The following is a 27,457-nucleotide window of genomic DNA, read 5'->3' as shown; positions in this document are numbered from 1 at the left end:
AACACAAACACTATCTCAAAATTCACAGAAAAAAATTATCATACCACCTTTAAGTTTGTAATCATTTCTCAAAATTAGCTCAAATCTAAGTGTAACCCTGGAAGTACTTTACATACCAGTGATTGGAGCTTCCACTTCTATCATAGTTTTCTCTTGTCTCAGAATGGCAGCCCCATCATTGATTATCTTCAAGGCTACTTCCTCTTCCACTCGGCCTTCCTTAACCAAATGGTTTTTCAAAATATCAATTTTAGGTTTCCCATTCTCAAACACTTCCTTCAAAGTAAGCCGTTTGGTCGGAGGAAAGGGAACAGCTAGAATGAGAAAAAAGTAATTTAAAATAAAATGTATAGATAACAACCATGAACGCAGTTCCTTTATGTGACAAATTAATTTCGATAAATCACTGTAATTTCACATCCACAGCACCAGAACTACATGAAAAAAAATTCTAAGATACTGTATATCATAAATGATTAATTATAATTTTTAAAAAGATCACAATTTGAGCTGGGGATGTAGTTCAGTGGTAAGAATGCTTGCTTGCCTAGCATGTGCAACATGCAGGGTTCCATCCTCAGAACCACAAGACAAGAAAGAAAGAGGGTCAAGTCAAAAGTCAAAAACTTTTGTACAAATATGATATTTTACAATACAAATATGATCAACTTGAAGGTGGTTCAGGAAATAAATGAAAAGTAAAACAAGGAACTAGATGATATGAATATCTTTATCTTTCTATCTATGGAAAAAGTATTTAAAATGAAATTGGTTAAAACAAATGGAAGAAAACAATCTTTTTTGCGGGGGATACCAGGGATTGAATCCAGGGGTTCTTAACCACTGAACCACATCGCCCTCCCCTTTTTAAATTTTATTTAGTGAGAGGGTCTCGCTGAGTTGCTTAGGGCCTCAATAAACTGCTGAAGCTGGCTTTGAACTCACAACCCTCCTGCCTCAGTTTCCAGAGCCACTGGGATTATGGGCATCTGCCACCTCCCCCACCCCCCTCACCCCCCCCCACCCCCCCACCGAAAGAAAGCAATCTTAACACCAAATTAGCATTTATTTCTTCTACAGAATTGAGCTAATAAAACCATATGTTTTAGAAGTCTGACTCCAGTTCCTGATCAGGGCAACCACAGATGTATACTTTATTCTTAAAGGTAGTTACCCATTGCTTTGTATTACTGATAACAAGGAGAACACTAAAAATGAGATGCAAGGTCTGAAAAACATCTGCTGTAGTGACAGAGCATAAACTTGAGAAGAACAGACACAGCAATTCTGATTGTGTTTTCTAATCTGGAAATGGAACAACTAGTAATAGATATGTAGACAGATATAGATAAATGTAGATATAGATAGATAGATAAAGATAGATATAGATATATAATCCCAGCAACTCAAGAGGCTAAGGCCTGTCTGGGCAATTTAGCAAGACCTTGTCTCAAAATAAAAAAGAAAAGTGCTTAGTGGCAAAGCACCTTCTTACCAAGTGCGAGGCCCTAGATACAATCCAATATAATCCCTGGTATCACACACACACAAAAAGACTACATTTTACTTTTATTTTCCCTCCCCTTCTTCAGTGTTAGGATTCCAACCCAACCTTGCTCACAGATAGGCAAGTACTCTACCACTGAGCTACACTCCACCAGCCCAAAAGCTACATTTAATCTAATTCCTTGTAGATGATTTCAGAAAACCAGCAGTCCTCTGAAAATGCAATCCAAAGACTAGGCAAGTAGAAGATTCTACATTGAATCATTTCTTTTTTTTTTTCTTTTAACTTTTTGGATGATTTATTAATTAAAATGCAGATTATAAAAATTTTATTTGCAATCACTCTTGATTTATATAATGAACAAAATGAAATGATAAATTTGAAAACTACATGTTGAAATCATAATTAAAATATTTTAATCTATACTTATTATAAAATCTCTCTGTAGTTACTATAACATCAAAACTCTCTGTAGTTATTAAAGTCTACACAAGTGGAATGGAATTATTTTCTTTCATTTTATGATCTATTACACCCTGGTCATTTCATAAGAACAGTTTATTTTGATATTACATTTAATATAGAAATATAGACAACCTGAGAGATATGTACCATTATAAAATGTAGGGCATTAGCAGTGCATTTCAGAGAAGCAACAATTAAGAAGACTCATTACTTCTATTTCCATATGTGTTAGGTAGGATATAATCTCTGTTAGTCTTCTAAAGTGATCTTTCTTATCCACGTCTGAGTTTTCCAAAGTCACATTTTTTTGGTTCATTCATTCATTCATTCATTCACCTAACAAAGCTCACTTTGCAAGTGGATGAAGCAACTCCTCCTTACTGAGCAGAAATATTCCCTCCAGATCAAAGCCAGGAGAAATAGCCTCTGCCTTTGCCCAAGACCCTGTTAGAAAGTTTTGGTAACACCATACTATGAGTGCCTAGCCCTTGCTTTGGCTGCAGTTTGGTATAGAATGATTTTTCTTTGGGTTTATCCACTGCTGTAATGTGCCCCCAAAACTTTCCTGTTGAAAATTAGTCATGGGGGCTGTTGTATCCACCGAAAACTGAAAAATAAATATTAAAAAATTCTCTCTCTCCCCCCCCCTCCAAAAAAAAAAAAAAAGAAAAAGAAAAAAGAAAACCAGTCATGGATGAATGTGAGTTTTACCACAAGACTCATGGTTTTGCTTTGAGTCCCACCAGGACTAATCTCTCTCAATATTTTCTGTTAACTGAAAAATTCCTCCTTCAACAGTTTTAAAGAACTGATCCTTCAACCTAAATGGTTTTATGAACTTCCTTTCATGTAACATAACCAAGCTTTTGGAATCATTTCTCTGTGGGAGGCCATCCTCACACTGATCTGTGTGTCAGAGCTTTCCCCACCCTTCTCCAGGTCCGAGGGCTTGTGCGTGCAGAGGCGCGTCTGGCCACTGCCCCGAAGACCCAATCATCGCCCCTGACCTTGGGATGCTGTCCCCCTTAATCTTCATTGGATGGGATTTTCCCTGGAATTTCTTGTTCCCCAATAAAAGATAAAAGTCCACTCCCTGGCGTGTGCGCGCCCCCCCCCCCTCACACACACACACCTCTCTCTCTCTCTCTCTCTCTCTCTCTCTCTCTCTCTCTCTCTCTCTCTCGCCTCTTCAGTAACCTCGCTACCGCATTAGGTGGCTGGAAGCGGGAGCTAGGAGGAGCAGTCCTGGAGTGGTTTTAAAGGTAATTAGAGTCTTGTGTCTTTAATTCAAAACTCCCTAGCGTTTTCTCCCGGTTCGAACCTTCTTTCATGAAGCCGGTTGCAGGCTACATTTCTCTGTGCATACTTAATTCACCTCTTTTTGGTTTGTGCACCGTGTTTCAGTATTGGGGCTCAAACCTTGTACCTCTCACATGCAAGCAAGGTAAGCATTAAGTTACATCCCTGTCCCATCCTCCTCCATTTTTTTTTTTTAGATAGGGTCTCCCTAAATTGCCCAGGTTGGCCTCTTAGCCTCAAACTTACCATCTTCTTGCCTTAACCTTGCAGTAGTTGGAATTATAGGTGTGTGCCACCGTGCCCAGGCCTCTTTATAGTTCTTAAACTTTTATTCTCAACTTCTAGCTAGCCAATCTATTGAACCCTGCAACCAAAACCTGCTTTAAAAAAAAATTGTCAATGGACCTTTATTTTATTTATTTATATGTGGTGCTAAGGATCGAACCCTGGGCCTCATACACGCTAGGGAAGAGCTCTATCTCTGAGCCATAACCCCAGCCCCAGACAAAAATTGTTGAAATCTACAATTCTGCTATCAAATGTTCATTTCAGACATAACAGACCCCTGCTCAACCTTTCTTCTTAAAATTCTTTGCCCCTCGAAAGTGTGGTCTGAGGATCAACGTGAAGCTTTTCAGAAACACAGAATAGCAGGTCCTCACTCAAACCTACAGAAATCAGAATATTTTAACGAGATCCTGAGGTGTCCATTCTGTCTAAGCACTATTCTAATTCACTTAATTCTTAACCCTGATGACATATTAGAATTACCTAGGAAACTTCTGATAATAAGATGCACTTTTCATTTTTAGAAATTCTGATCTAATTGGTTTTAGATTGATGGCTCAGAAATTGGTATTTTCAGAAATCTTTCCAGGTAATTCTACCGTGCAGCCTATTGTACAGAATGAGAACCACTGCTCTAATTTAATCAGCATAAATGCAATTTTCCCCTAATTTCATATCATTCTCAATTCTTATTTTTTTCTCAGCCTATCCTTCTTTAACTCTACAGCTATACTAACAAGGTAGTACTAGCCATATTTAAACTTAAATTTTAGTTAATTAAATTTAAATGAAATCTAAAATGTAGTTCCCCAGTTGTATTAGCCACATGTCAAGTGCTCAATAGTTTCATGCATCCAGTAACTAACATACTGGAGCCCACAAATCTAGAAGGACACTTCTATCCTGCAGGAAGCTCATGGACAGCACTGCTCTTGAGTATCTATTAAAAGCACAAGCATAAAGACTTAATCTGAGGGCTGTAGCTGTAGCTCAGTGGTAGAGCGCTTGACTAGCATGTGTGAGGCACTGGGTTCGATCCTTACCACCACACAAAAATAAACAAATAAAATAAAGTCATTCTGTCTGTCCATCTACAACTATTAAAAAAAAAAAGAGTTAATCTGAGCAAAGTCAACCAGAGAAGGAAATTGAAAACATAAAAACAAAAAGAAACACATTATTTAAAAAGAAAATTGAAGAGAAAAGTGTAAAAGCAGCTAAAATTAATGAAGCTCAAGAATGATCCAGGAGAGTACTTGGGGTTGAATGCAAGATAGTTGGCATTTTAATAATTTGTACTCTGGGCAACCTGTGCACCAAGTTCTTTCTTTTAGTTTTCTGAAATCATACTGGTTTAAAAATGAAAGTTTTAAGAAATTTGAGGGCTGGGGGTATAGTTCAATGGCAGAGCACTTGCCTACCATGCACAAAGTCCTGGGTTCAATCCCAGCACTGCCAAAAAAAAAAAAAAAAAAAAGAAAGAAAGAAATTGAAACCATAGTTTTAAAAGTTAGAAAACTAGGAGTGGGAGGTGGGAGGGCGGTTAACCTAAATCAATTTCCATGAACAACACCTATTAAGCTAAATACAAACAGCTAAAAGCTAAGCATTACTACAGTAAAGCCATGAGAAGCAAAATGCTATGACTAGACAAGCTTTCCAACTTGAGTACTAAGAGTAAAACCCCTATGAACACCCTTCTATGTGTCTTTCAGAGAACATAAAACATTTATTTCTCTGTGTCTATACCTAGCAGCAAAGCTGAAAAATTATGGGCTAGGCTTTGATTTGCCACAGTTCACAAAGTGATCACAGCACTTCATATTCCCAGCATGTGGGGTAAGGTTCGGTTACTGCACCATTTGGCCAGCACTGGCAGTGCTCGTATGTTAAATCTTATTCCATCACAGCAAGTGGCGCCTCTTCTGGTTCTAACCTGCAATTCCCTGTAAATACCTTTCCACTTACCATTGATGGCCATTTGGATGTCTTTTTTGGGAACACGCTTATTCAATTTTTTGGTTATTTAAAACATTTTTTTCACTGATAAACATTCGTTTTCTTTTTTAATTTTTTTTTTTAGTTATACGTGGACACAGTACTTATATTTTATTTATTTATTTTTATGTGGTGTTCAGAGTTGAACTCAGTGCCTCACACATGCTAGGCAAGTGCTCTACCAGCTCTGGTAAACATTCTTATATGTGCTGGGTACTGTTCTTTATTAGATATGTAAACATTTTTGTTCTTAATCATCTTTATTTATGTAAGCATATAATTGATTGTTTTTAATAATCTGTATAACAATTACTCAACTTTCTTTTTGAAACTATAGGTACTTTTCTTTATGGAAATATGGATGCATCATAATTTATTTAAACATTTTCTTACAGTTGGATTTGGATAGACTATTTCAAAATTTTTATTTACTCTTTAAATTAAACTGTTATGAGTATCCTGTTTATATGACCTTGTCCAAGTCTTTGTTTCCCTATGAAAGATTCCTAGAAATTAAATGTATTATTTTTCTACTCCTGTGTAGCACATTACCCCAAAACTCAGTGGCTTAAAACAATAATCATTTAGAGGGGGGATAGTAGAGGATAGGAAAGGCAGCAGAATACAACAGACACTAGTATGGCAATATGTAAATCAATGGATGTGTAACTGATGTGATTCTGCAATCTGTATACGGGGTAAAAATGGGAGTTCATAACCCACTTGAATCAAAGTGTGAAATATGATATATCAAGAACTATGTAATGTTTTGAACAACCAACAATAAAAATTAAAAAAATAATAATCATTTATTATCTCTCACAGGTTCTGTGGACCACAAGCACTTGTCTCTGCTCCACAACTTTTTTTTTTTTTGCGGTGTTGGGGACTAGGGATTGAACCCAGGGGCACTTTACCAGTGAGCTACATCCCCAAGCCTTTTATTTTTTTATTCTGAGACAGGGTCTAAGTGGCTGAGGCTGGCTTCGAACTTGTAATCCTGCCTCAGCCTCTGGAGTCCCTGGATTACAGGTATATGCCACCAGACAGCTCTGTTCCCCAATTTCTGGGGCTCAGCTGGACACTCAAGAGCCCCAGGCTACAACCATCTGAATTCTGTCTCACTTGCTCACTCATTCAGTGGTTAACACTGGCTGTTGGCCAAGGCTTAGCCCAGGTTTTTAATGAGAATACCTGCATGTGGCCTGTTCATGTGACTGAGTTCCAAGGACAAGCATTCTAAGAGAAAGACAGAGAGCCAGGAGGAAGCTATATCTGGATGTTTTTTTTCCTCCAAATAAAGGTCTTGCTATGTTGCCCAGGCTAGCCTTAAACTCCTGGACCCAAGTGATGTTCCTTAGTAGCTGGATCTACAGCACCATGCCCAATAGGAACTATGTCCTCTTTATGTTATAGCCTCAGAAGTCACATCTCAACATCCCAACAAACTCAACTGACTGGAGCAATCACAAGCCTGCCTAGGTTTATAGGTAGGGGAAATAGATTCCACCTATTTATGGGAAGAGGCAAAATTTTGTGAAAGGATATGAGATTATGAATGCTACTAGGGTTCGTTCTTTCTTTTTTTAGTATTTTTTTTTTTAGTTGTTGATGGACCCTTATTTTATTTATTTATTTATATGTGATGCTGAGACTTGAACCCAGTGCCTCACAAATGCTAGGTGAGTGCTCTGAGCTACAACCCCAGACCGTCCCCCACCTGCCAGGGCTATATCTTGAAAGTAGAAGCTGCGATACTTTATTTAAAGGTAGGGGGGAGCTAAGTTACCAGTGCCTCCATTCATACCTTTAAATAAGAGCCCATTTTAAATGGGCTACATTATATTTTCCAAGCTATTACCAAATGAAATGGGAACATCAGCTCAATTATTATAGGCAAAATATTAAAGAAGATATACTCCCTGCTGGGCACCATGGTTCAAGCCTATAATCACAGCTGCTCAGGAGGCTGAGGCAGGAGAAACAAAAGTTCAAAGCCATCCTCATCAAAAGCAAGACACTAGGGGTTGGGGCTATGGCTCAACGGTAGTGCACTTGCCTGGCATGTGTGAGGCACTGGGTTTGATTCTGAGTACTACATATAAATAAATAAAATGAAGTTCTATCAACAACCAAAAAAATTAAAAAGAAAAAAAGCAAGACACTAAGCAACTCAGTGAGAGACCCTGTCTCTAAATAAAATACAAAAAAAGGAGGGGGATATGGTTCAATGGTTAAGTGCCTCTGGGTTCATTCCCTGGTCCAAAAAGAAAAAAGAAAAAGAAAATCTGTTAGGTGATAAGTAATATGCCAAATACCTCATATTTAAAATCTATTAGTATTCCAGTGTTAACTCTACTTACAAATAAACCCATATAGTATGACCTAAATCACAACTAAAAAATGCATTAGAAAATACAACAAGGAAATACACCTAGGTGTTAATGCAAGATTCTAAATTATTTTTTTCTATTTTCCTGTTTTTCAACTTTTCTCCAGTGATTCTATATTCCTTTTATAATCAGGGAAAATACATTTATATATTTAAGAACTCAGCATATATCATTATGTGTGTTCTATATGATCATAATGATATTCTAAGTAAATAATAAAAACTGTAAAATTAGGAAATTATAAGCAAGGGTGTTTGGACTGCCAATGGCATTATATTTTCCATTTTTCTTTGCTTAATTCCAATTTTTCCAAGTTTTTATAAACTTTATTAAAAGTAACAGATGCCAAAGGGGAAAAAAATAGGCAATCCCCCCGGGAATGACTTTCCCTATGTTAATCAGTTTTATACTTAAGCAAATATATCATTTCTCAAATCAATAGCTACAACACAGACCAACTCTAACCACTAACATTCAAAAAGTTAACATCAAATTTAAACTACACTTACAAAAACAAACAAACAAGAGTTAATAAGATAACACAGAGGAAATTCTGTGGCTTATGCTTAAAAACAGTTTTAAAATGCTGTAGAGATTGGGAGGTAGGTCCCCTAAGATTCTTGGCCCTGGTGCACATGCACCCTCTCCCAGTTCTTCCATCAAACACTGCCTTGAGCTGAGGATGCAGCTCAGTGATAGAGCACTTGCCTATCATATGTGAGGCTATGGGTTCAATCCCCAGCCCATGAAAAAAACATTGCCATGAAGGAAACCTGTAGATGTAATGAAGGTCCCAAATCAGCCTGTGCAAGTAGACCTGACCTGATTTCATAAGACCTTTAAATTTGGACCTAAAGGCCATTTAGGGGTTAAGAGATCTGCAGCATGGAGGGGTTTGATGTACGAGTTTGCCATTACTGGCTTAAAGACAGAAGGGGCCACAAAACAAGGAATGCAAGCAGCCTCTAAGAAATGAAAGTGGCTCCCAATCAACCCACAGCAAAATAAGGACTTCATTTCTGCCACTGCAAGGAATTAAATTCTGCCAATAACCTAAATGAGCCTAGAAGGAGGTCCTTCACCAGGGATCAGGATGAAAACTCAGCTTGGCAGGCACTTTGATCTCAACTACAATTGTCATTCCATCTTTTTCTGGGTACCAGGGTTTGAACCCAGAGCCTCATGCATGCTAAGCACATGCTCTACCACTGCAATACCCCTCACACAAATGCACTTTTGGTACACACAAGAAAGTAACACTGACTGCCTCACTTACAATTGAAAGAGAAACCACAACTTATGAGTACTCTGACTCATAAAAGAGATAAACTAAGCAAACCAAACCACAATGCATCACAGACTATCTAAACTCAAAACTAGATCCTTCAGATCCACATATTCCAAAAAGACTTCAGGCAAATTAATTTAACAGTAACTCGGCACAGACATTAGATCTGATCTAACATTAGAGCTTTATGAGTTTTAACAACTCACCTAGTTTACAAATTCTAAGTGATGCTTTCCCAGATTACAAACTTCCAGCTAAAATCATTAACTGTCACTAATCTAACAGTGCCCAATGTTTCCTAACTGCTTCCCCTTTTGAGAGACCACTAGGTTCCTCTGCTTATTGAAACAAATTAAATAAACCTAACTTTTTAAAAAATATATTTTTAGTTGTTGATGGACACAATACCTTTATTTTATTTGTTTATTTATATGTGTTGCTGAGGATTGAACCCAGGGCCTCACACATGCAAGGCAAGCACTCTACTATTGAGCCACAACCCTAGCCCCAAACCTAACTTTTTAAAAAAAGTACAAATACATCCTTCCTGGTGTTTGGTCAGTGGGCTTTCACAACTGGAATTTCCACTAAGATTCAGCCATGCCCCTTGCTTCTGGTGAGACCCACATTTACAAAGTCCTGTGCATAATCAAGACCACTGGAGCACCCTGCTCAGGATGACCCTGCCTGTGATAATGAGTGAGCAGGATACTTCTGTTGAGCAGTGAGCATCAAGGTGATGCTGAGTCCCCTGACTTTTTCAAGTCTTATCAGACTGCTTTGTTCCTGAGTGAAATCTGGCTTCTCCATAATGAAAAGGAAGTTCACAAAGACAGGACAGACATGAGCCTAGTAAGTCCATCCCCACAGGCTGGCAAGTTCAGATCTCAGAGATCTGTCTTAGGGCAAACTTTGCCTTAGTCCTTATAATCCTAAGAAATGTTTTGTTCAGTTCTGTCTGTCTGGAGCTGCTCTTAGTTAATGACAGCTGGTCTTTGGTGTCACATTGTGTCTTTTAAAGATGTGTGATTACATACACCTACTTCCTACTGTAAGTCATGTGAAGTTTTCTCAGTCTGTGTCTCTTGGGGGCCTCTCCTGCCCACTTTCTTCATATTTTATGATTATGAGTACAATTCAACAAATGGCGTGATTTCACCAAGGAAAAATCAAAACCTACAAATGGCCTCTTAGAGAACTTTAAACATTGACAAATTTTTTTATTTATTTTTGTTTTTTCTGGTACTGGGGATCTAATTCAGGGGCACTCTATCACTTAGTTACATCCCCAGCCCATTTTTAAAACTTTTATTTTGAGACAGGTCTCACTAAGTTACTGAGGCTGATCTCAAACTTGGGATCCTCCTGCCTCAGTTGCACATCAGCCTGGGCAACATAGTGAAACCCTGTGTCTAAAATAAATAAATAAATAAATAGATAGGTAGGTAGATAACAATAATAATAAATAAACTGTGCTTCAACACTTGGGTGTCTTTCAGATTAAAGAAAATATACATTCATGTATAAAGGCTGACTGTAAAAATATTTTTATCTCTTGGTTTAAATAGGCTTTGTACTGATGAAGTTCATAATACACTTTATAGGATAAATAAATGGAAAGCCTGTACGTGTGTTAGTGTCCTCACTTCAGGATAATCAGTGACTTAAATCCTTATAAAACTGATTATGTACTTTACTATAATAGGAGGTTCCACTCTTTCATCTGACAATGCCAGTTAATATAATAAATTAACTAAAGCCTACAGTCTCATCAACCCTAAGTGGTTTCTGCTTCTTTCTTACATTCACCTGAAGTTCCCAGCTAAACATCAGTAATTGAGTCTTGTGGATGACATATCAAAAGAACTTCTGTATATATTTGTATCATGCTTTCATGATTACTGATTCTACAGACAGTAAATTATTCATGTATTGCTCACATCATTACTATGAAGAGACACTGTAGCTGAGTCAGGATTTCTAGAATTGTTTTGGTCCAGAAGCAGAACATACAGCGAACAAACTATTTACATCCAAGATCACCTGAACAAATCAGAACCTCCCAAATGGAAAATGCTACTGATTACCATGTACTTTGGATGACTTTATCTTTTATCCTATTGGTTATTTTCTTCTTTCTCCAGTGGTCCAAGAGTCGCTGGTCTAGACTGTCAATAAAGACCCCTTCCTTTATTCTAGTATATATATCAAGACCTTTACTCATGACAATTACCAAATATTGGATGTAATTCAGACTCTTGCAAATGTGAACAATCCATTTTCAAAATTTAAAAAAAATATTTATTTGGTTACTAAAGGAAGATTCAAATAGATTTTGAGATATATGGGACATTATTTCAAACTTTAATAATAATTTTTGTCTGAGTTTTTGTCTGTTGCAGACTCATAGTGAGTTACCTCCAGAGTTGTTATACCAATCAATGCAATAAATGATCATCTAAGACATTTAAGAAAAAGAACAAAATGGCCCAGTGCTTTAAATGTCAAAATATCTAGCACTGAAAGCTTGATAAACATTTACAACCTATCAAATAATGATTCAAAGCTTGCTTCATCAACTCCCCTAAATGGTAAAGCCTCCAATTTAGCTGAAGAATGATCAGAAGCAGAGGCTGAGAATTGAAACAGAAACTACAGATTGCTCACAAATGCTCAGAAAAATACTGCTTGAAAAACAGATAAACAGAACCAAACCAAACCACAAAGTATACTGCAGACTTTCTAAGCTAAAATCTTTTAAAAAATACCAGCTCTCCAAGACACAAAGGTTCCAACACCGTAAAATAAAATAATCTAACACCAACTTCTCAGGGATTCACATGGACTAAAGAAAAAAACCACTGACAATATATTCAAATAACTCACCCAAACTATAGATTCTAGCCAAACCCTGACCAGATCTCCAACTTGAATTGAAAGTGCTGCAACTTTTTAATTAATTTATTTTATTTTACTTTATTTTATTGTTTGCAGCACTGGGGATTGAACCCTGGGTCTCACATATGCTAGGCAAGCACAATGTCACTGAGCTACACTGCCAGTCCCTGCAACCTCTTTTTAGCCAAAGTAAATCATCTGCATGAAGTCCAGAATTTTATAGTTCAGCCTCCACAGCTTTTTGTTTTTTACTTTTTAATTTGTTCTTGTTATTTATACACGACAGTAGAATGTATTTTGACATATTGTACACAAATGGAACACAGGTTCTCTTTCCTCTGGCCGACCACGGTCACAACTTTTTTAAAGTAGGGTTTATTTAGGGACTATATGCTGCACCCACCGATGTGCTGAATTTGATAAGCTCTGACATGTTTACATTTGTTAAACTATTACTCCAATCAAGGTAAGAAACATTTCCACCACCATGAAAAGATCTAGACAATCATCATTGGTTTGCTTTTTATCAGTGCAGATTCATTTGCACTTTCTAAAGTTTTACATTAATGAACTATGCAGTATGTGTCTGGCTTTTTTTACTGAGCATAATGATTTTGTGATTTATCCATACCTTGCATGAGTCAATGAGTTTGTATCTTTTTATTTGCCAAGCAGTATTCCATTGTGAGTATATACCATATTAAGATTTTCCATTTACCTACTGGGTATTTCCTGACTTGAGCTATTGTAACTAAACACGCTATAAACATCTGTGTATGAATCTTGTGTTTTCATTTCTCTTGGGTAAATACCTAGGAGTAGAATGCCAGGGTAGTATGGGGAAGTGTATAATTAACATACTATGAAACTGCCAATTTTCTAAAGCAGTTTCACAATTTTACATTTCTAACAGCAGTGTTCCAGTCACTTATATATCCCTGCCAGAACTTGGTCAGTGTCTTTTAATTTCAGTCATTCTCTTAGTTATGTAGTAGCATCTCATTTCCCCAATAGTTAATGATTTTGAATGTCTTCTTGTATGTTACTGGCCATTTGTATATTTTCACTTGTGACTTATCTGTTTAAAACTTTTGCCTATTTTAAAATTTTTGCTGGTTTTCCACTTATTAGTGAATTGTAAGTTCCTCATATATTCTGGATATCAGTTCTTCATAAGACATACATAGTGTAATATTTTTTTCCCAGTCTGGCTTGCTTTTTCCTTTTCTTAATGAAACATCTTTAGAAGAATAAGATTTTAATTTCATGAAACCCAATTACCAATGTTTATGATGCATGCTTTTGGGGACCTAAGAAAACTGTGTCTACCCTAAAATCACAAATGTTTCTCCTCTATTTTCTTTTAGAAATTTATAAATACTTCATCTCTCCAAGACCCAACTCCTATGGCTTGAGGATAAGGATTTCAACTTGCAAATTTGGGAGTGTCACACAGACATTCAAACCATAGTACCATATAAGTCATTAACACTTTTTCTTTATAAATTAGAGTAGCATGGCATAGGCTAGAATGAAAACAATCTCTCTCTGAAAGACCACTAAAGTCCAAACAACAACTACATAGGTAAAACACACAACAAATAACATTCATATGCAAGATATACCATGGAAACAAATGTAGTTTGTATAATTTTAGTTAACTATAACTCCCTTTTTCTCATACACACACCAAAGTAACAGTGAAGTTGTCATTAGAGGTAATCCTGAATCTACTCTAATTCTTAAACAGACACAAAATCATTCAAGATTTCAAAACCTGTTGGTAACAAACTAATTACAACACACTTCACACCTGTATTGCACTGGGGAATAGTAAGAAACTTGCAGTTCTGTTTTTAAAAAGCTAAAAATAATAAATCACTAACTCTACCTGTTTGGTATCAACTTCAATATGTGAAACATAATGCCACAAGATAAAACTGCACTCTTCTTTATAACAATGAAACAGTTTATTTTTGTAACAGTTACTTAAAGAGGATGGTTGGTGACCTCCTTAATTTGATTTAAAAGCAGCAAACTCTGAAGAAATCTACACAATTAACACCACCTTCCTCTTTTCCTAATAACAACAGCTAGGAAAGACTGGTGTAGAATCACAAACTTATGTTTCTTTCCGGAACTCAAACATTTCAGTCTCATCTCTAACACCAGTTGAGGAGATTTATAATTTCAATCCAGTCATTCAGTGTCATCCTTCTAAAGGCCGAAAGACTGCACATTATCAATTGAAAAAAAATTCAATAACTAAATAGATCTAAGGTTTTAATAGCTAACCTCCATAGTACCCGGGGAGAATAATGATATTTGTTAAAAGTTAAATTTGGAATCTTGAGCAAACAAAGGGTTATACAGGTAAAATTTTTAAATGCTTAGGGGGAAATACTAGGGAAATAATTATATTCTAGTTAAATAATTATTTATCTTGTACCTAGCACATGCTCACATATTCACACACTAGGGGTAATGTGTAAAATATACAAGTTTAACATGCGGAGTTTACCTTGGAGAACATTATGCTCTAGTTAAGTAAGCAAATAATTCACATAAAACAAGATAGAGTATACCCACAGAAACATGAAATAATACATTGCATGGTAAAGACTAAGTACAGAAGATTATAAGGGGAATCAAACATGAAATCAAGGAAGGTACGAATTTGAGCCTGGGGGTAAGTTTTCTGGCAGGTCCAAAGCTACTTCTACACTTTAAGGAATTTGTTACAGCAAACACCCACCCCTGTATCAAAATAAAGGAATACTACAAGGGAGAAAACAGAAAATTCCAGTAAATACTGTGTGTAAGAATATTTTAGCTGAGCATGGTATCACATGCCTGTAATTCCAGCAGCTCAGGAGGCTGAGGCAGGAGCCAGCCTCAGCAACCTAGAGAGGTCCTGAGCAACTTGGCAAGACCATCTCAAAATAAAATATAAAAAGGGCTAGGGTTGTAACTCAGTGGCTAAGCACCCCTGGGTTCAAACTCCAATACAAAAATAATATTTATTTACCTATTTATTTAGTACTGGGGATTGAACCCAGGGGTGCTTAACCTCTGAGTCACATCCCCAGCCCTTTTTATATTTTATTTTGAGACAGGGTCTCACTAAGCTGCTTAGGTCCTCCCTTAGTTGCTGAGGCTGACTTCAAACTTGGGATCCTCCTGCCTCTCAGCCTTTTAAGTTTTCCATATTCATTTCAAATATATATGTACACGTGTTTGTGGAGGGGGGTGATACTGGGGATTTAATTCTGGGGTGCTGAACTGCTAAGTCCTTTTTCAGTTTTTAATTTTGAGACAGGGTCTCTCTAAGTTGTTTAGGGCCTTGCTAAGTTACTGAGGCTGGCTTTCAACTTGAAATCCTCCTGCCTCAGCCTCTCAAGTCACTGGGATTACAAAAGTGCACCACTATGCCTGGCTCAAACTGCATTTTTATATTTAACATAGCTTTCAAGATCGGAAATAGAGCCATGTTACCATTTTTTTCTTCATGTTTTTTATGAGCTCCACAGGTAATTTTGTTTGGTAACCAGAACTGAAAACCATCATTCTAAGACAATTCATCTGTTAATGTTCCCAAACCTTGATTCTACCATGTGTCAGTTCCTGTTAGATTACCTTTATTTTAACAGAAATTCTTTTACAAGGCTTCTAACTCAGAAGCCAAAACCTTAATAAAACTAGGCCTGCACATGATTTAAAACAAAAGCCAAATTATAAAAATTAGTTTCTAGTGGGCAAAGGGTATTGGTGTGGCTATAAGGGGAAATAATGTAAGAGAAGTCTTAGGCTGACAGCCTGTTCAGTGTCTTTTTTTTTTTTATTCTTTCTGTTGATGCTGAAGATCATGCATGCTAGCTGAGCACTCTACAATTGAGCTGCACCGCACCCTCCGCCCACTGGGGTATTTTGATTGTTCTGGTAAGGCAAGGCTAATACATGTGTACTGCATGGACAGACACACACACAATGGAGTGCATGTGTGATATAAAATAAGAAAAAAAAAAACTCTGGATTATGCCAATGTCAATTTCTTGGTTTTGCTATAGTACTATAATAGTATGTGAGGTTGATGCAGTGGCCAAAGGGGGCTTGTGGGAGGGTTTTTTGAAACTTCCTGTACATTTCTTTGCAACATCCCTGAATCTATAATTATCAACATGAACATAAAATTTTCAAAACTCAGTTTCTAAAGTTCACTGAAGAAATTCTGCAACTTTTCACCATCAAATTCAACTCAGTATACTGCTATAATATACACCCACTACGTAAACAATGTATATATGCTGGTAATATAAGTAAAATCTGATGCAAATCTGCATAAAAAAAGGCCATGTTGGGGATAACCATTTAAATCCTGAAATATGAAAGACATGCCTGAAAAGTTACTGGCCTATGAGCTGCTATTTTAAGATGACTGTATGGCCTAAGCCTCCTGGGATACTAGGGTTTACCTAAATAGCTACCTCGGTTGACTACAAATGACTCTGCTTTCATGCTATTTTAAGCTAGCAGGCCTGCCCTACTTTTGCAAACTCATTTCCTAATCTGCTCACCTGCCTTCCCAATCATGAACCAGTTCAACACAGCTGAAGAGGTTATATTAAATATTATTGCTGAAAATAATATTGCCTTTCAGACTTTCATAACTTAATAGAACAAGTAATTTTATTTCAGTGATCTGATCAAGCTCTTTGAAATCATTCCCTCTGCAATTTGATGGTCACGGAGCTCACTTTCAAAGTAAGGCTAGGATATGGCCCTTCTAGAACCAACCAAATAATCACAACTCTCAGTGACAGTCAACAGAAACAATAACATTTTTTCCTAGACGGCATAAAGAGATACTTTCTTTGTGCAGTGCCATTTTTAAAAATTAGGCTATCTGTCATGTTGGAAACAAAGTCACATTTTCTTTCATGGAATACTAGTTTGGTATATTTTGCTTATAATGTTTTTATTTGTCTTGTGGTTTTGCTTTTTAAAAAAATATGATAAGCCGAGTACAGTTGCACACGCCTGTAATCCCAACACCTCAGGAGGATCTCAAGTTCAAAGCCAGCCCCAGCAACTTAGCAAGACCTTATCTCTAAATAAAATATATAAAAGGGCTGGGGATGTGGCTCAGTGGTTAAGCATCCCTGGTTCAATCCCTGGCACACACACACAAAAAAAGACAAATCATATTGTATATATTTATGGGATATGATGCTTTGATACATGTATATTATATGGAACAAACTAAAAAGCTCATTAACATACTCATCACCACAATTACCTGTCATTTTTGTGGTGATAAATTTACTTATTTTGAAATATAAAACACATTAGTATTAATTATAGTCACTCTGCTGTGCGACAGACCTCAGAACCTATTCTTCCTATCTGAAACTCTGTATCCTTTAACAACTCCCCATTCCTCTCATCACCCTCCAGGCCTCTTGTAACCATCAGTCTACTTTCTACTTTTGAGTTCAATTCTACTAGATTCTATATGTGAGATCAAGCAGTATTTTTGTCTCTCTATGCCTAGCTTATTTCACTTAATATTTTATCTTCCAGATTCATCCATGTTGCCACAAATGGCAGGATGTCCCCCCTTTTTAAAGCTGAATGCTAGCCATTGTGTATGTATGTGCTGGACACTCAGTGTTGATGGACACTCAGGTTGACTGTATAATTTGGCTACTGTGGGTAATGCTGCAATGAACATGGGACACAGATACACCTTCAGCACACTGCTTTCAGTTTCTCTGGATAGAGCCCAGCAGTGGGATTACTGGATCATATGGCAGTTCTATTTTTAGTTCTCTGAGGAGCCTCCACACAACAGAAACAATAACTTCTATACTGACATCATATATTTTGCATAAAATAATACACAATACTAAAAAACAACCAACTTGCTACCATGGATAAATCCACTTTTATTACTCCAGTCATACACTAAAACCACTCTGTTTCACTTTAAAATTTCCACAAAGCCCTAGGTCATAAGAATAACAAAACCTAAGTGCCCACACTGGAAGAACACAAATTAAGTCTCATCTCTTTAGGCCACTGATCACAAAGTTTAAAACTTTAAAGGACCATCAATTTACAGAGTGTGAGAGCAGATATTTCACACCAGACATGGTCTACAGTTTAGTCAACTGCTCTTTTTCTAGTGGTATTAGTCATAGGCAGCTCCATAGGTTTAATTTTCTGTTACATTTTTAGGAAGCTATTATATACTATACTGTGTGAATACATTTCATGCAGTATTTAAGTTTCTAAGTATAACCAGAAATGACAGGAATTCATCAAATATTTGTTTATGAGTACATGATTTCCAAAAATTCTACATATGCTGCTAAAAAAGGAAAATTTCACCTTAAGTATTTTATTATTATTATTATTATTATTATTATTATTATTATTTTGGTACCAGGTATTGAACACAGAGCACTTAAACATTGAAACACATCCCCAACCCCATTTTTATATATTTTATTTAGAGATAAGGTCTCGCTGAGTTACTTAGGGCTCTGCTAAGTTGTTGAGGCTGGTTTTGAAATTGTGATCCTTCTGCCTCAGCCTCCTGAGACGCTGGATTGACAGGTATGCACCACCACACCTGGCCCTTAAGTATTTTAGGTTTAAATCCTTTCAAAGCTAACAAAACTAAGGTGGGAAAATATACAACACTTGGGTGTGTGGCGGGAAGAATCCTGTGGCACTCTACCACTGTACTACATCCCCAGGCCTTTTAATTTTTTTTATTTTTAAAATTTGAGACTATTGTGCTAAGATGCTCAGGCTGACCTCAGACTTGCAATCCTCCTCCTTCACTCTCCCAAGTTGCTGGGTACAACATATTACTTTAAAATCTTCATTTAACATATGCTAACTTAAATAAAACAGATATGCTGTCAAATTTCACAAGATTCAAGATTAACTGTTTTTCCCATGGTGCTGGGGATCAATTTAGATACCTGAGCATACTTAGACAGGTACTCTACCACTGAACTATATTCTCAGACCCAGGATAACTTATTTGCTTGTTTGGGTAATGGAGATTAAACCCAGGGGTGCTCTACACCTGAGCTACATCTCCAGCCTTTTATTTATTTATTTATTTGTTTGTTTGTTTATTTATTTATTTATTTATTTATTTATGAAACAGGCTTTCCCTAAATTGCTGAGGTTAGCTCCCAATTTGCCACCCTCCTGCCTCAGCCTCCTTAGTAGCTGGAACTATAGGTGTATACCAGCATGCCTGTCCTCTCTCTCCCATTTTAAATTTGTGGCAAGGAGAATAAATAACAAAGACCACACAACTAGTAATTGGCAGAGACTATGCTCTTTTCTACAGCCTTTATAAAGTGTTTCTTATGCCTGCATTTACTTAAACATTTTCTATGCACTTAACCATTTACACCAGGTACTGTGTTCAGCACTAAGGATTCAGTTATTGCCCTTGAAAAGAACCATGTTGTGTGAACAAAAGACATGAAAACCACTTTTTCCCCCTTTGGTGTTGATGATAAAACCTAGAGCCTCGCACATGTTAGCAAGTGCTTTACCACTAAACTACAACACCTTCTTGTGCTTGACATCTTTGTGAGCACTTCCTGCCGGGGGATAAACTCAACTGATGAACAGGCTTGCACCTCGCATCACCATCAATGATGAACAGTTGAGTTTATCCCCCTGCATGCTACACCTCTCCAGCCTTGCACTAAGTTTTCTTCCTTCATACTTCATACCTCCATCCCCAACCCACTTTGTCACTGCTTGTACATCCCTGGAATGCTTTATAATGAATGGGCTCTTTGTCTTACTTCTGTGTAGAATCTTGTCCCACAGCTTGCTTTTTTCCTACCTGTTTATGAGTTAGCTAAGAGGATTTCTGAGAAGATTTCTCTCCTCTGCCAGGTGGCTGTAGAGAGTAATGGTTTGTAGAATGTGGACATTGATGTCAGACATACCTAGATTCAAATTCTTTTAGTAGCTGCATGACCATGGACAAATTAACCTTGTTTTGCCTCAGTTTGCCTATCTGTATGAGAGGTTTAATAAAACCTAGTTTACTGGGTCAAATAAACTACAAGTGTACAGCAGGAGCACAGGGGAAGTTCTGCATACATGTCAGCTGCTGTGGTAATCACCATCATCATTATCATCATCGATAGCTATTAAAAGATCTCTTATGAGTTGCCACAATCTCAATGCTTTACAAACTTTTAAGAATGTTTGGAGCCTGGAGCAGTGGCACCTGTAACCCCATCAGCTCTGGAAGCTAAGGCAGGAGGATTGTGAGTTCAAAGCCAGCCTCAGCAATTTAGCAAGGCCCTAAGTAACTCAGTGAGACCATGTCTCTAAATAAAATATTTTAAAAGGACTGAGGAAGTGCCCCTGGGTTCAATGGATTCAATAATCCCTGGTACCATCCCCCCCAAAAAAAAATTGGGGGCTGGGCATGCAGCAGCAATGGCAAAGCACTTGCCTAGCATGTACAAGGCCCCAGGTTCAAGCCCTAGTAAACGTACGTCCTTTCAGGGCTCTGTGAGTTTACTCGATGTATGAATCTCAAATAGCATCAATTTCTAATATTTCAAAAGTTCAGCAGCTTGTTACAATTGTAAGTTAAACAAATGTTGTTGACAAATACAACGGATATACACTATAACACTTATTGACATTGAAAATTTATACTTAAAAATGGTTCTGAATTGGTATTCTAATAAATTATTAGTGTGCTGCCCTGAAAACTAAATATGAGTATTAGCACTTTCAAACCATCACAGAAAATATTTAATTAAAATTACAAAATTTATGCTAAAATAATATGCAATATTTTCATCATAAAAGCTTTAAATGGACCAGGTGTGGTGGCGCATGCCTGTAATCCCAGCGGCTCAGGAGGCTGAGCCAGGAGAATTAAGAGTTCAAAGCCAACCTCAGCAACTTTGTGAGGCCCTAAGCAACTCAGTGAGACCCTGTCTCTAAGTAAAATACAAAATGGGGCTGGAAATGTGGTTCAGTGGTTGAGTGCCCCTCAGTTCAATCCCCAGAACCACTCCCCTGCCACACACATCCAAAAAAAAGCTTTAAATGTATGATCAATTTTTCTTTAAATTCAAAATATGCCAACAGATAGAAATGTAGAAAAGTATTAAAAGCAGTTATATCTGGATGTAAGGAATATAAAGTCTTTGTTTTCTTCCCTTAATGCCTTTCAAATTTTATGATTGATTGGGTTACGTTATTTTTAAAAGGGAAAAGAATATTTTAGGGCATCAAGAGCAATGGAAATAAATGAATTATAGATACTAGAGGCTGAAAGGAGGTAGTGTGTACTCATGGAAATGGCTATACTACTCTTCTTAAACATCTTTTAAGAAAGTCACAGCCACTTTATCCTAAAGCAAGAATGTTAAGGAGTCAGTAGTAGCACAGGACATGGGGAATATACAGCCTGTCTGAATTCCAAGAGAATGAGACAAAAGGGGCCAGCAGCTTACTGAAAAGACGCCTGACTTTCAGTCATAGACCCTATTCAGCCACCAAACGACAAACTTAAGAGAATGGATTCCCCATGTCAGTATTGTAATTTCTGCAGGAATTTCCTTGTTGCTTCTAAAAAGATTCAGTACAAAGGAATAAAATGCCTTTATATAAATCTACTGTCAAAGGAAAAAAAAATATCCCGCAAACAGAAAAAGGAATTTGGAAACCAGGGGGTAGGTGGTCGGGGATCAAACTGAAAGAATTTCACAATTCAAACCTTTTGAGATTCTAGTTCTCTGCTCCAATGATAATGTATCTGAGCCCCTTTAAAATTAAAAGCTCAGTCTCCCCACTTTCCTTAAAAATTGTTTTTCTGCAACTGAACTTTCTCATGCTGAGAATGGAAACTGAGGAACTGGTCAGAAAGCACGGGCAGGAAGCACAGTGCCAGGAAAAGCTGAAAAAAACCTGGAATTATAACCCATCTCTGGCCAGCACAGCTTGGCTAAATCTACATATTTGTACTTCCTAACTTTTGCTCCTACAAATTGTAATGTTCTTCTAGGGCAGGTGGAGGTACAAGTCCTCCTCAGTTTTGGCCAAACTGCCATTAAGTTCATTTTTCTTTTTTATATGTTTGCTCTTATTTCTGATAGGATCAGATGACTAAATCCAGTCTAGGGGAATCCCAGCAGGGCTTGTGGCCTGCTGCCTATCACAGTGATACCCTAATGCAAGGGGTGGGCTGCTGTGGGGGCTCATGAGTACACACTACCTCCTTTCAGCCTCTTTCAAAAGAGACAAATGAGCATCTACTAGGGCACACAGCAAATAGCACTCAAAAAAACATTTAATGGGTGAAAGCATAAGAATTTTTTTAAAGGGCTGGGGATGTGGCTCAAGTGGTAACGCGCTCGCCTGGCTTGCGCAGGGCACTAGGTTCGATCCTCAGCACCACATAAAATAAAATAAAGATGTTGTGTCTGCCGAGAACTAAAAAAAAATTGAAAAATTCTCTCTCTCTTTAAAAAAAAAGAATTTTTAAACATAAAATGAATACCTTCAACAGCCAGAGAAGAAATCAGCAGCCAGGGACGTTCTAAAGCAGGAGTATCTGTCTCTTCACATTATACCAGTGCAACTCCACCCAGAGCACTTCATATTGTAAAACTAATATTTCCTAAGAAGGGCTTCTTAATGTAATTTCATTTACTAATCTGACATTTTTCAAACATTAATGGTTTCTCTACTAACCACTTACATAGTAAGAGGTCTGTTATCAAAGTACTGTCATATTCATAATATTTACCTTAAGCTTTCCACAACAGTTATGTCATTTGCATGACCTGCACTTGACAGGGAAGATATTATTACAGATTAAATTTAAAAATTTTTTTTTTGTTATAGAGGGACACAATACCTTTATTTTATTAATTTTTAATTTTTATGTGATGCTAAGGATCGAACCCAGTGCCTCACATGTGCTAAGCAAGCACTTTAGCACTAAGCCACAACCACAGCCCTACAGATGAAATTTTTAATGTAAATACAAGAATACACGGTAGGGTAAAAAGAAAAAAGAAAAGAAACAAACAAACAGACCCAAGGTCACAAATCCTGTCCAGAAGCAGAAGTAAAACCTAGGTTTTTTTGACTAGTAGTCTAGCCTCCTTCAGTTTCAGAAAGCTTCATTTAAAGGACACTTAAAATACAAATCTCTCCCACCCACCTACTCTCCTCCAAGATTTGCTCAAACAAAACAAATAAGCAGAATTTAAAGTTAAGAGGAAATAACAAAACCAAAAATAACTGGGGTGTGGCATCACCTCTGAAGAAGCTTTTGAGCTGTGAATAAACGTAGATAATCTGGCCAGACAGAACCACATGAGATCAGGATTTAGTACCTAATACAATAGATCTTAACTATTTATATTTTCCTTTCTTTTTTTTGTGGTACTGGGGATGAACCCAGGGGTACTTTACCACTAATCACATTCTCACCCTGCCCCCCCCTTTTTTTTCCACTTTTACTTAGAGAGAGGGTCTCAAATTTGTCAAACCCCTGCCTCATCCTCCTGAGTAGCTAGAATTATAGGTATGTGCCACCATGCCTGGCACAAACCTTATATCCTTAAAAAGAAACTTCCAACTATTTCAATCTCTGGAAAGTCCAGAGGGAAAAAAAAGCAACATTGTTACCAACTATAGCTGTGGTCAAGTTCTTATGCTAAAGTTTTTATATGTGAGATAAATCCACATGTTTAAGGGGCCTGAAAATGCTTATGTTTCACTTATTTAAGAATAGTCTAAATCAGACACAATGGCACATGCTTGTAATCTCAGCTACTTGTGAGGCTGAGGCAAGAGGATTAAGAGTTCAAGGACAACCTGGGCAATACAAGATATACAGGAGATTATATATATATATATATATATATATATATATATATATATATATATATATAAATATATATATATTTATATATATATATAATATATATATATATTTATATATATATATGCCTGCTCTGGCATGGTGACACATGACTGTCATCCCAACTACATGGGAGGATTACTTGGGCTCAGGAGTTAAAGACTGAGCTGGACAACGACATAGTAAGACTGTCTCAAAAAAAAAATAGTATTAGTATTAAAAGTATACAACATAATTGGTAATTTGGCTGAAGAACAAATTTATATTATTTAGACTATGAGGGTGGCGTTCACTTAGGTATGAACATGCCTAGCAATAACAACCACCTAAACTTTCAGTGCTGTATTTTACTTTACTTCTTTAAGGGTCTTAAAGGGTCATATAAGATTCTCCTTTTTTATGGTAGAAAATACGCTGTACAATGGTAGTCAGGTTTTGAGATTCCTGAAGGTCTGAGGGCTGCCACTAAGCTTTACTTAGATCTTATTTATCCTGACTTGACACAAAGTTCTGATTTATCTGGTTTCCCTGACCACTTTGGCTTAGAAGTAGCAGATTAGAAGGCAATAAGGACATATTTGACAGAGAACAGCACTGCAAAGATAAAGACAGACAAAACACTAAAATGGTATAGTAGTGAGGAGTCATCTTAGTGAAGGAGGAAACTGCCAACACCCATCAGAACACACCAGCCATATTAACAGTACAGCACAGAAGTTAATGTACAAAAATGATGACCTTGATTCATCAAAAAAGGTTATGTGTAGCATATTCTGAGTCTTAAAAGAAAGTTATATACTCCTTATGGGTTAGATATTAGGAAGATTTACATTAAAATGGTCGAAATAATTTAGCTGTTATATGAACAATTGACTTAAATCCCTAATGATATCCAACACTGAGCAGATAAGTCTCAAAAAATACTATCATATTTAGTAAGTATTAGATAGTGTTAACATTCAACATTTATGATACTGATACTATTTTCCTTCCCTAAACGGGCAATAGGCTTTTCCCTTAAAAAAAAAAAAAATGTATTATTGTCACAATCTTAGTTTCCTTTCTCCAATACCAAAATGGAAAAAAAAAAAGTATTTTAATAGTTTTCCTCTATAATGCTGTAATGCTAACCACTTCATCCAGAGGCCACTGACACAGCTAATCTAAGTATTTTCCTTTCTTTTAGTGTTTTCAAACCGGTTATTAACAGGAGAGAGAGAGAAAGGGCTGGGCTTAAGTCTCAAGGCTGGACAAAAGAAGCAGATGAATTAGTGGTCATGTTTGACAGGTCTTGTCAGTGTAAGGGCAGAAACGACTTCAAAATAAAACCCTGAGAGATTTAGAAAGGAGCACTTTTTGTTTTGTTCTTATAACAACAACAACAACAACAACAACAAATCTAATAAGGTGGGCATCTGAATAGAGAACATTATTCTCCAAGTCTCTACAGTCAAAGGAAATATAAAAGACTAACATCTGTCAATCCGCTTTAAAGATAACACACACTTCTCTGTGTGTCAGCATATGAAGTTTCCTTTAGCAATAGAGCAATGATCTAGAGAAAGTAGGCCAAAGGTACACGATATATATCCTAAAAAAGAGGGCAGGGAGAGGGATCAGAAAGACCTGACCCTAAAAGATCCTAATTGGAAAAGTCCAGGAAAGTCCCTGCCCACACCAGCCCTGCTGCCCCCGGACAGGAGACCAGAAAGGAGGGACCGTTTCGTAAAAGAAAAATAAGGAGGCACCGTCCCTCCGGGAGCGGTAGGCGCAGTCCCCGCGGCACCTGGGCGGCACCTCTCCCGTGTCCGGGCGCCGGGGACAGCCGAGGACGCCGGGGCTGCTCGCCGGCCGCTCCGCACCCTCCGGGTCCCGCTCGGGTGGGCGCGGCCGGGCCCCCGCCTCCCGCCCGCCGCCCCTGGGTCCCGGCGCCCGAGCCGCCGCCCAGCGAGGGCCGTTTCCAGAGGGTCGCCGAGGAAGGCCCGGCCCGCTTGGCACCTTTGATGACGCGCTCGGTGGTGGAGAATTGTAATTGCTTCCTGGACATGGTCCCCCGGCCTCCTCCCGGCTCCCGGAGACGGCCGGACGCGCGCCTCCGCCTCGCCGCCTTCCTCTCAGGCGCTCTCCGCTCCCGCGGCCGTCAGCCCGCCGAGCCCGGCCCCGACCCGGACGGCCGCCACCGGGAGGACCGGCCTCCAACTGCACCGACAGGCTGCGGGCGCACCGGCCGCTCCCTCCTGCGGCGCCCGCGGCTGGCGGGAACCACCGCGTCGAGAGCGCCGTCGACCGCGGCGGAGCGAGGCAACCAGGGCGACCGCAGCCGCTCGCGTGCGCGACCCCGCGCCGCGCGCGCCACAACGCGCGCGCGCGCCTGCTCCGCGCTGCCGGCTGGGTCCCGGCTCCCAGCGCGTCTGCCAGGCTCCTCGGCCCGCGCTGTCTCCGCGGCTGGCCCCCTTCTCCCGCTCGTCGCTGTCCCCGCGCCAACGCCAAAGGCAGCCCCGAGGTCCATGCAGGGAGGCCAGCGAGGCGCGGCCATCTTGCCCCGGCCGGCGACCCTGCAGCCTCGGCCTGATCCCCCTGCCCAGTCCCTGGAGAGCGGTCAGGGCCCCTGCCCCCCACTGTTTCATCCTTCCCCGCTTGGACCCAAATCTCCAAGCCGCCTGGTTTAAGTTCTCATATTTGTTGAGTGCACTTAGTATGGTAAGATGGACCTTCGCGTCCATCCTAGTTCCTACCCAAACTTGAGGTCCAAGGACCCTTCCCTTCTTTTCTACGTCCAAGAGAAAGGGGTTGGGGGAGGGAGGGGCCTGCCCCTGGGACTCCCAGGACAGACATCAGGGGTGAAAAGAACTGACCTTTGCCTTAACTCTGTATGTCACCTGCCCACCTGGAGGGGTCCCTTCCCTCTTGATTCAGTGACATAGTACTTGTATGTCACATGCTGTTTGTAGTTCTGCAGTGTTCTGGACGGTTTGCATCACCATAGGCAGTCTCTATTAGAGTCTTGACAGTTTGGCTCAACTCTAGGTTAAAAACTGAACTTTATTGTTTCTTAAAGTATAAGCCCAGAATAAAATACGAACCATCTTGCTACAACTGTCTTCTCTTACTGAATACAGGACCTGGCAAAGTCAAAAGTATTTTGATTTTAGCAATGCTCATTGCATGTTGAAACTGAAATCCAAGGAAGCACAGGCAGGTTAGAGGCAAACCAGTTACTGCAGCGCCGATGTGGCTATGTAAATCTAAGTTCAATTTAAATAATTCAGTTCCTCTTGTGCACCAGCTGCATTTCAAGAGCGTATGCTGGTGACCTTATTGCACATGGTAGAATAGGCCATTTCCATCATAACAGTTTTATTGGACAGCTCCTTGCT

General features: G+C 38.5%; 1 protein-coding gene across 2 annotated transcripts in view; it reads right to left on the bottom strand.

The window, feature by feature from the left end:
- The window catches only part of Ppp3cc (protein phosphatase 3 catalytic subunit gamma), a 71,958-nt gene extending 45,559 nt beyond the window's left edge, over positions 1-26,399 (bottom strand). Inside the window, exons 1-2 of one of the 2 annotated variants that reach the window (XM_027926907.3) lie at positions 26,079-26,399; positions 117-314 (exon numbers count right to left, since the gene is read on the bottom strand). In XM_027926907.3, the coding sequence (XP_027782708.1) occupies positions 117-314; positions 26,079-26,127 (247 nt within the window). In that variant the 5' untranslated portion in view covers positions 26,128-26,399. The remainder of the gene's footprint in view (positions 1-116; positions 315-26,078) is intronic. The other variant, XM_027926906.3, reaches the window with a different exon arrangement.
- Between the last annotated feature and the right edge of the window lie 1,058 nt (positions 26,400-27,457).

Source organism: Marmota flaviventris, chromosome 3 (assembly GCF_047511675.1).
Source record: "Marmota flaviventris isolate mMarFla1 chromosome 3, mMarFla1.hap1, whole genome shotgun sequence".
Taxonomy (NCBI): Eukaryota; Metazoa; Chordata; class Mammalia; order Rodentia; family Sciuridae; genus Marmota; species Marmota flaviventris.
Note: the sequence above shows the minus strand (reverse complement) of the source record. Positions and strands in the feature narration are given on the sequence as shown.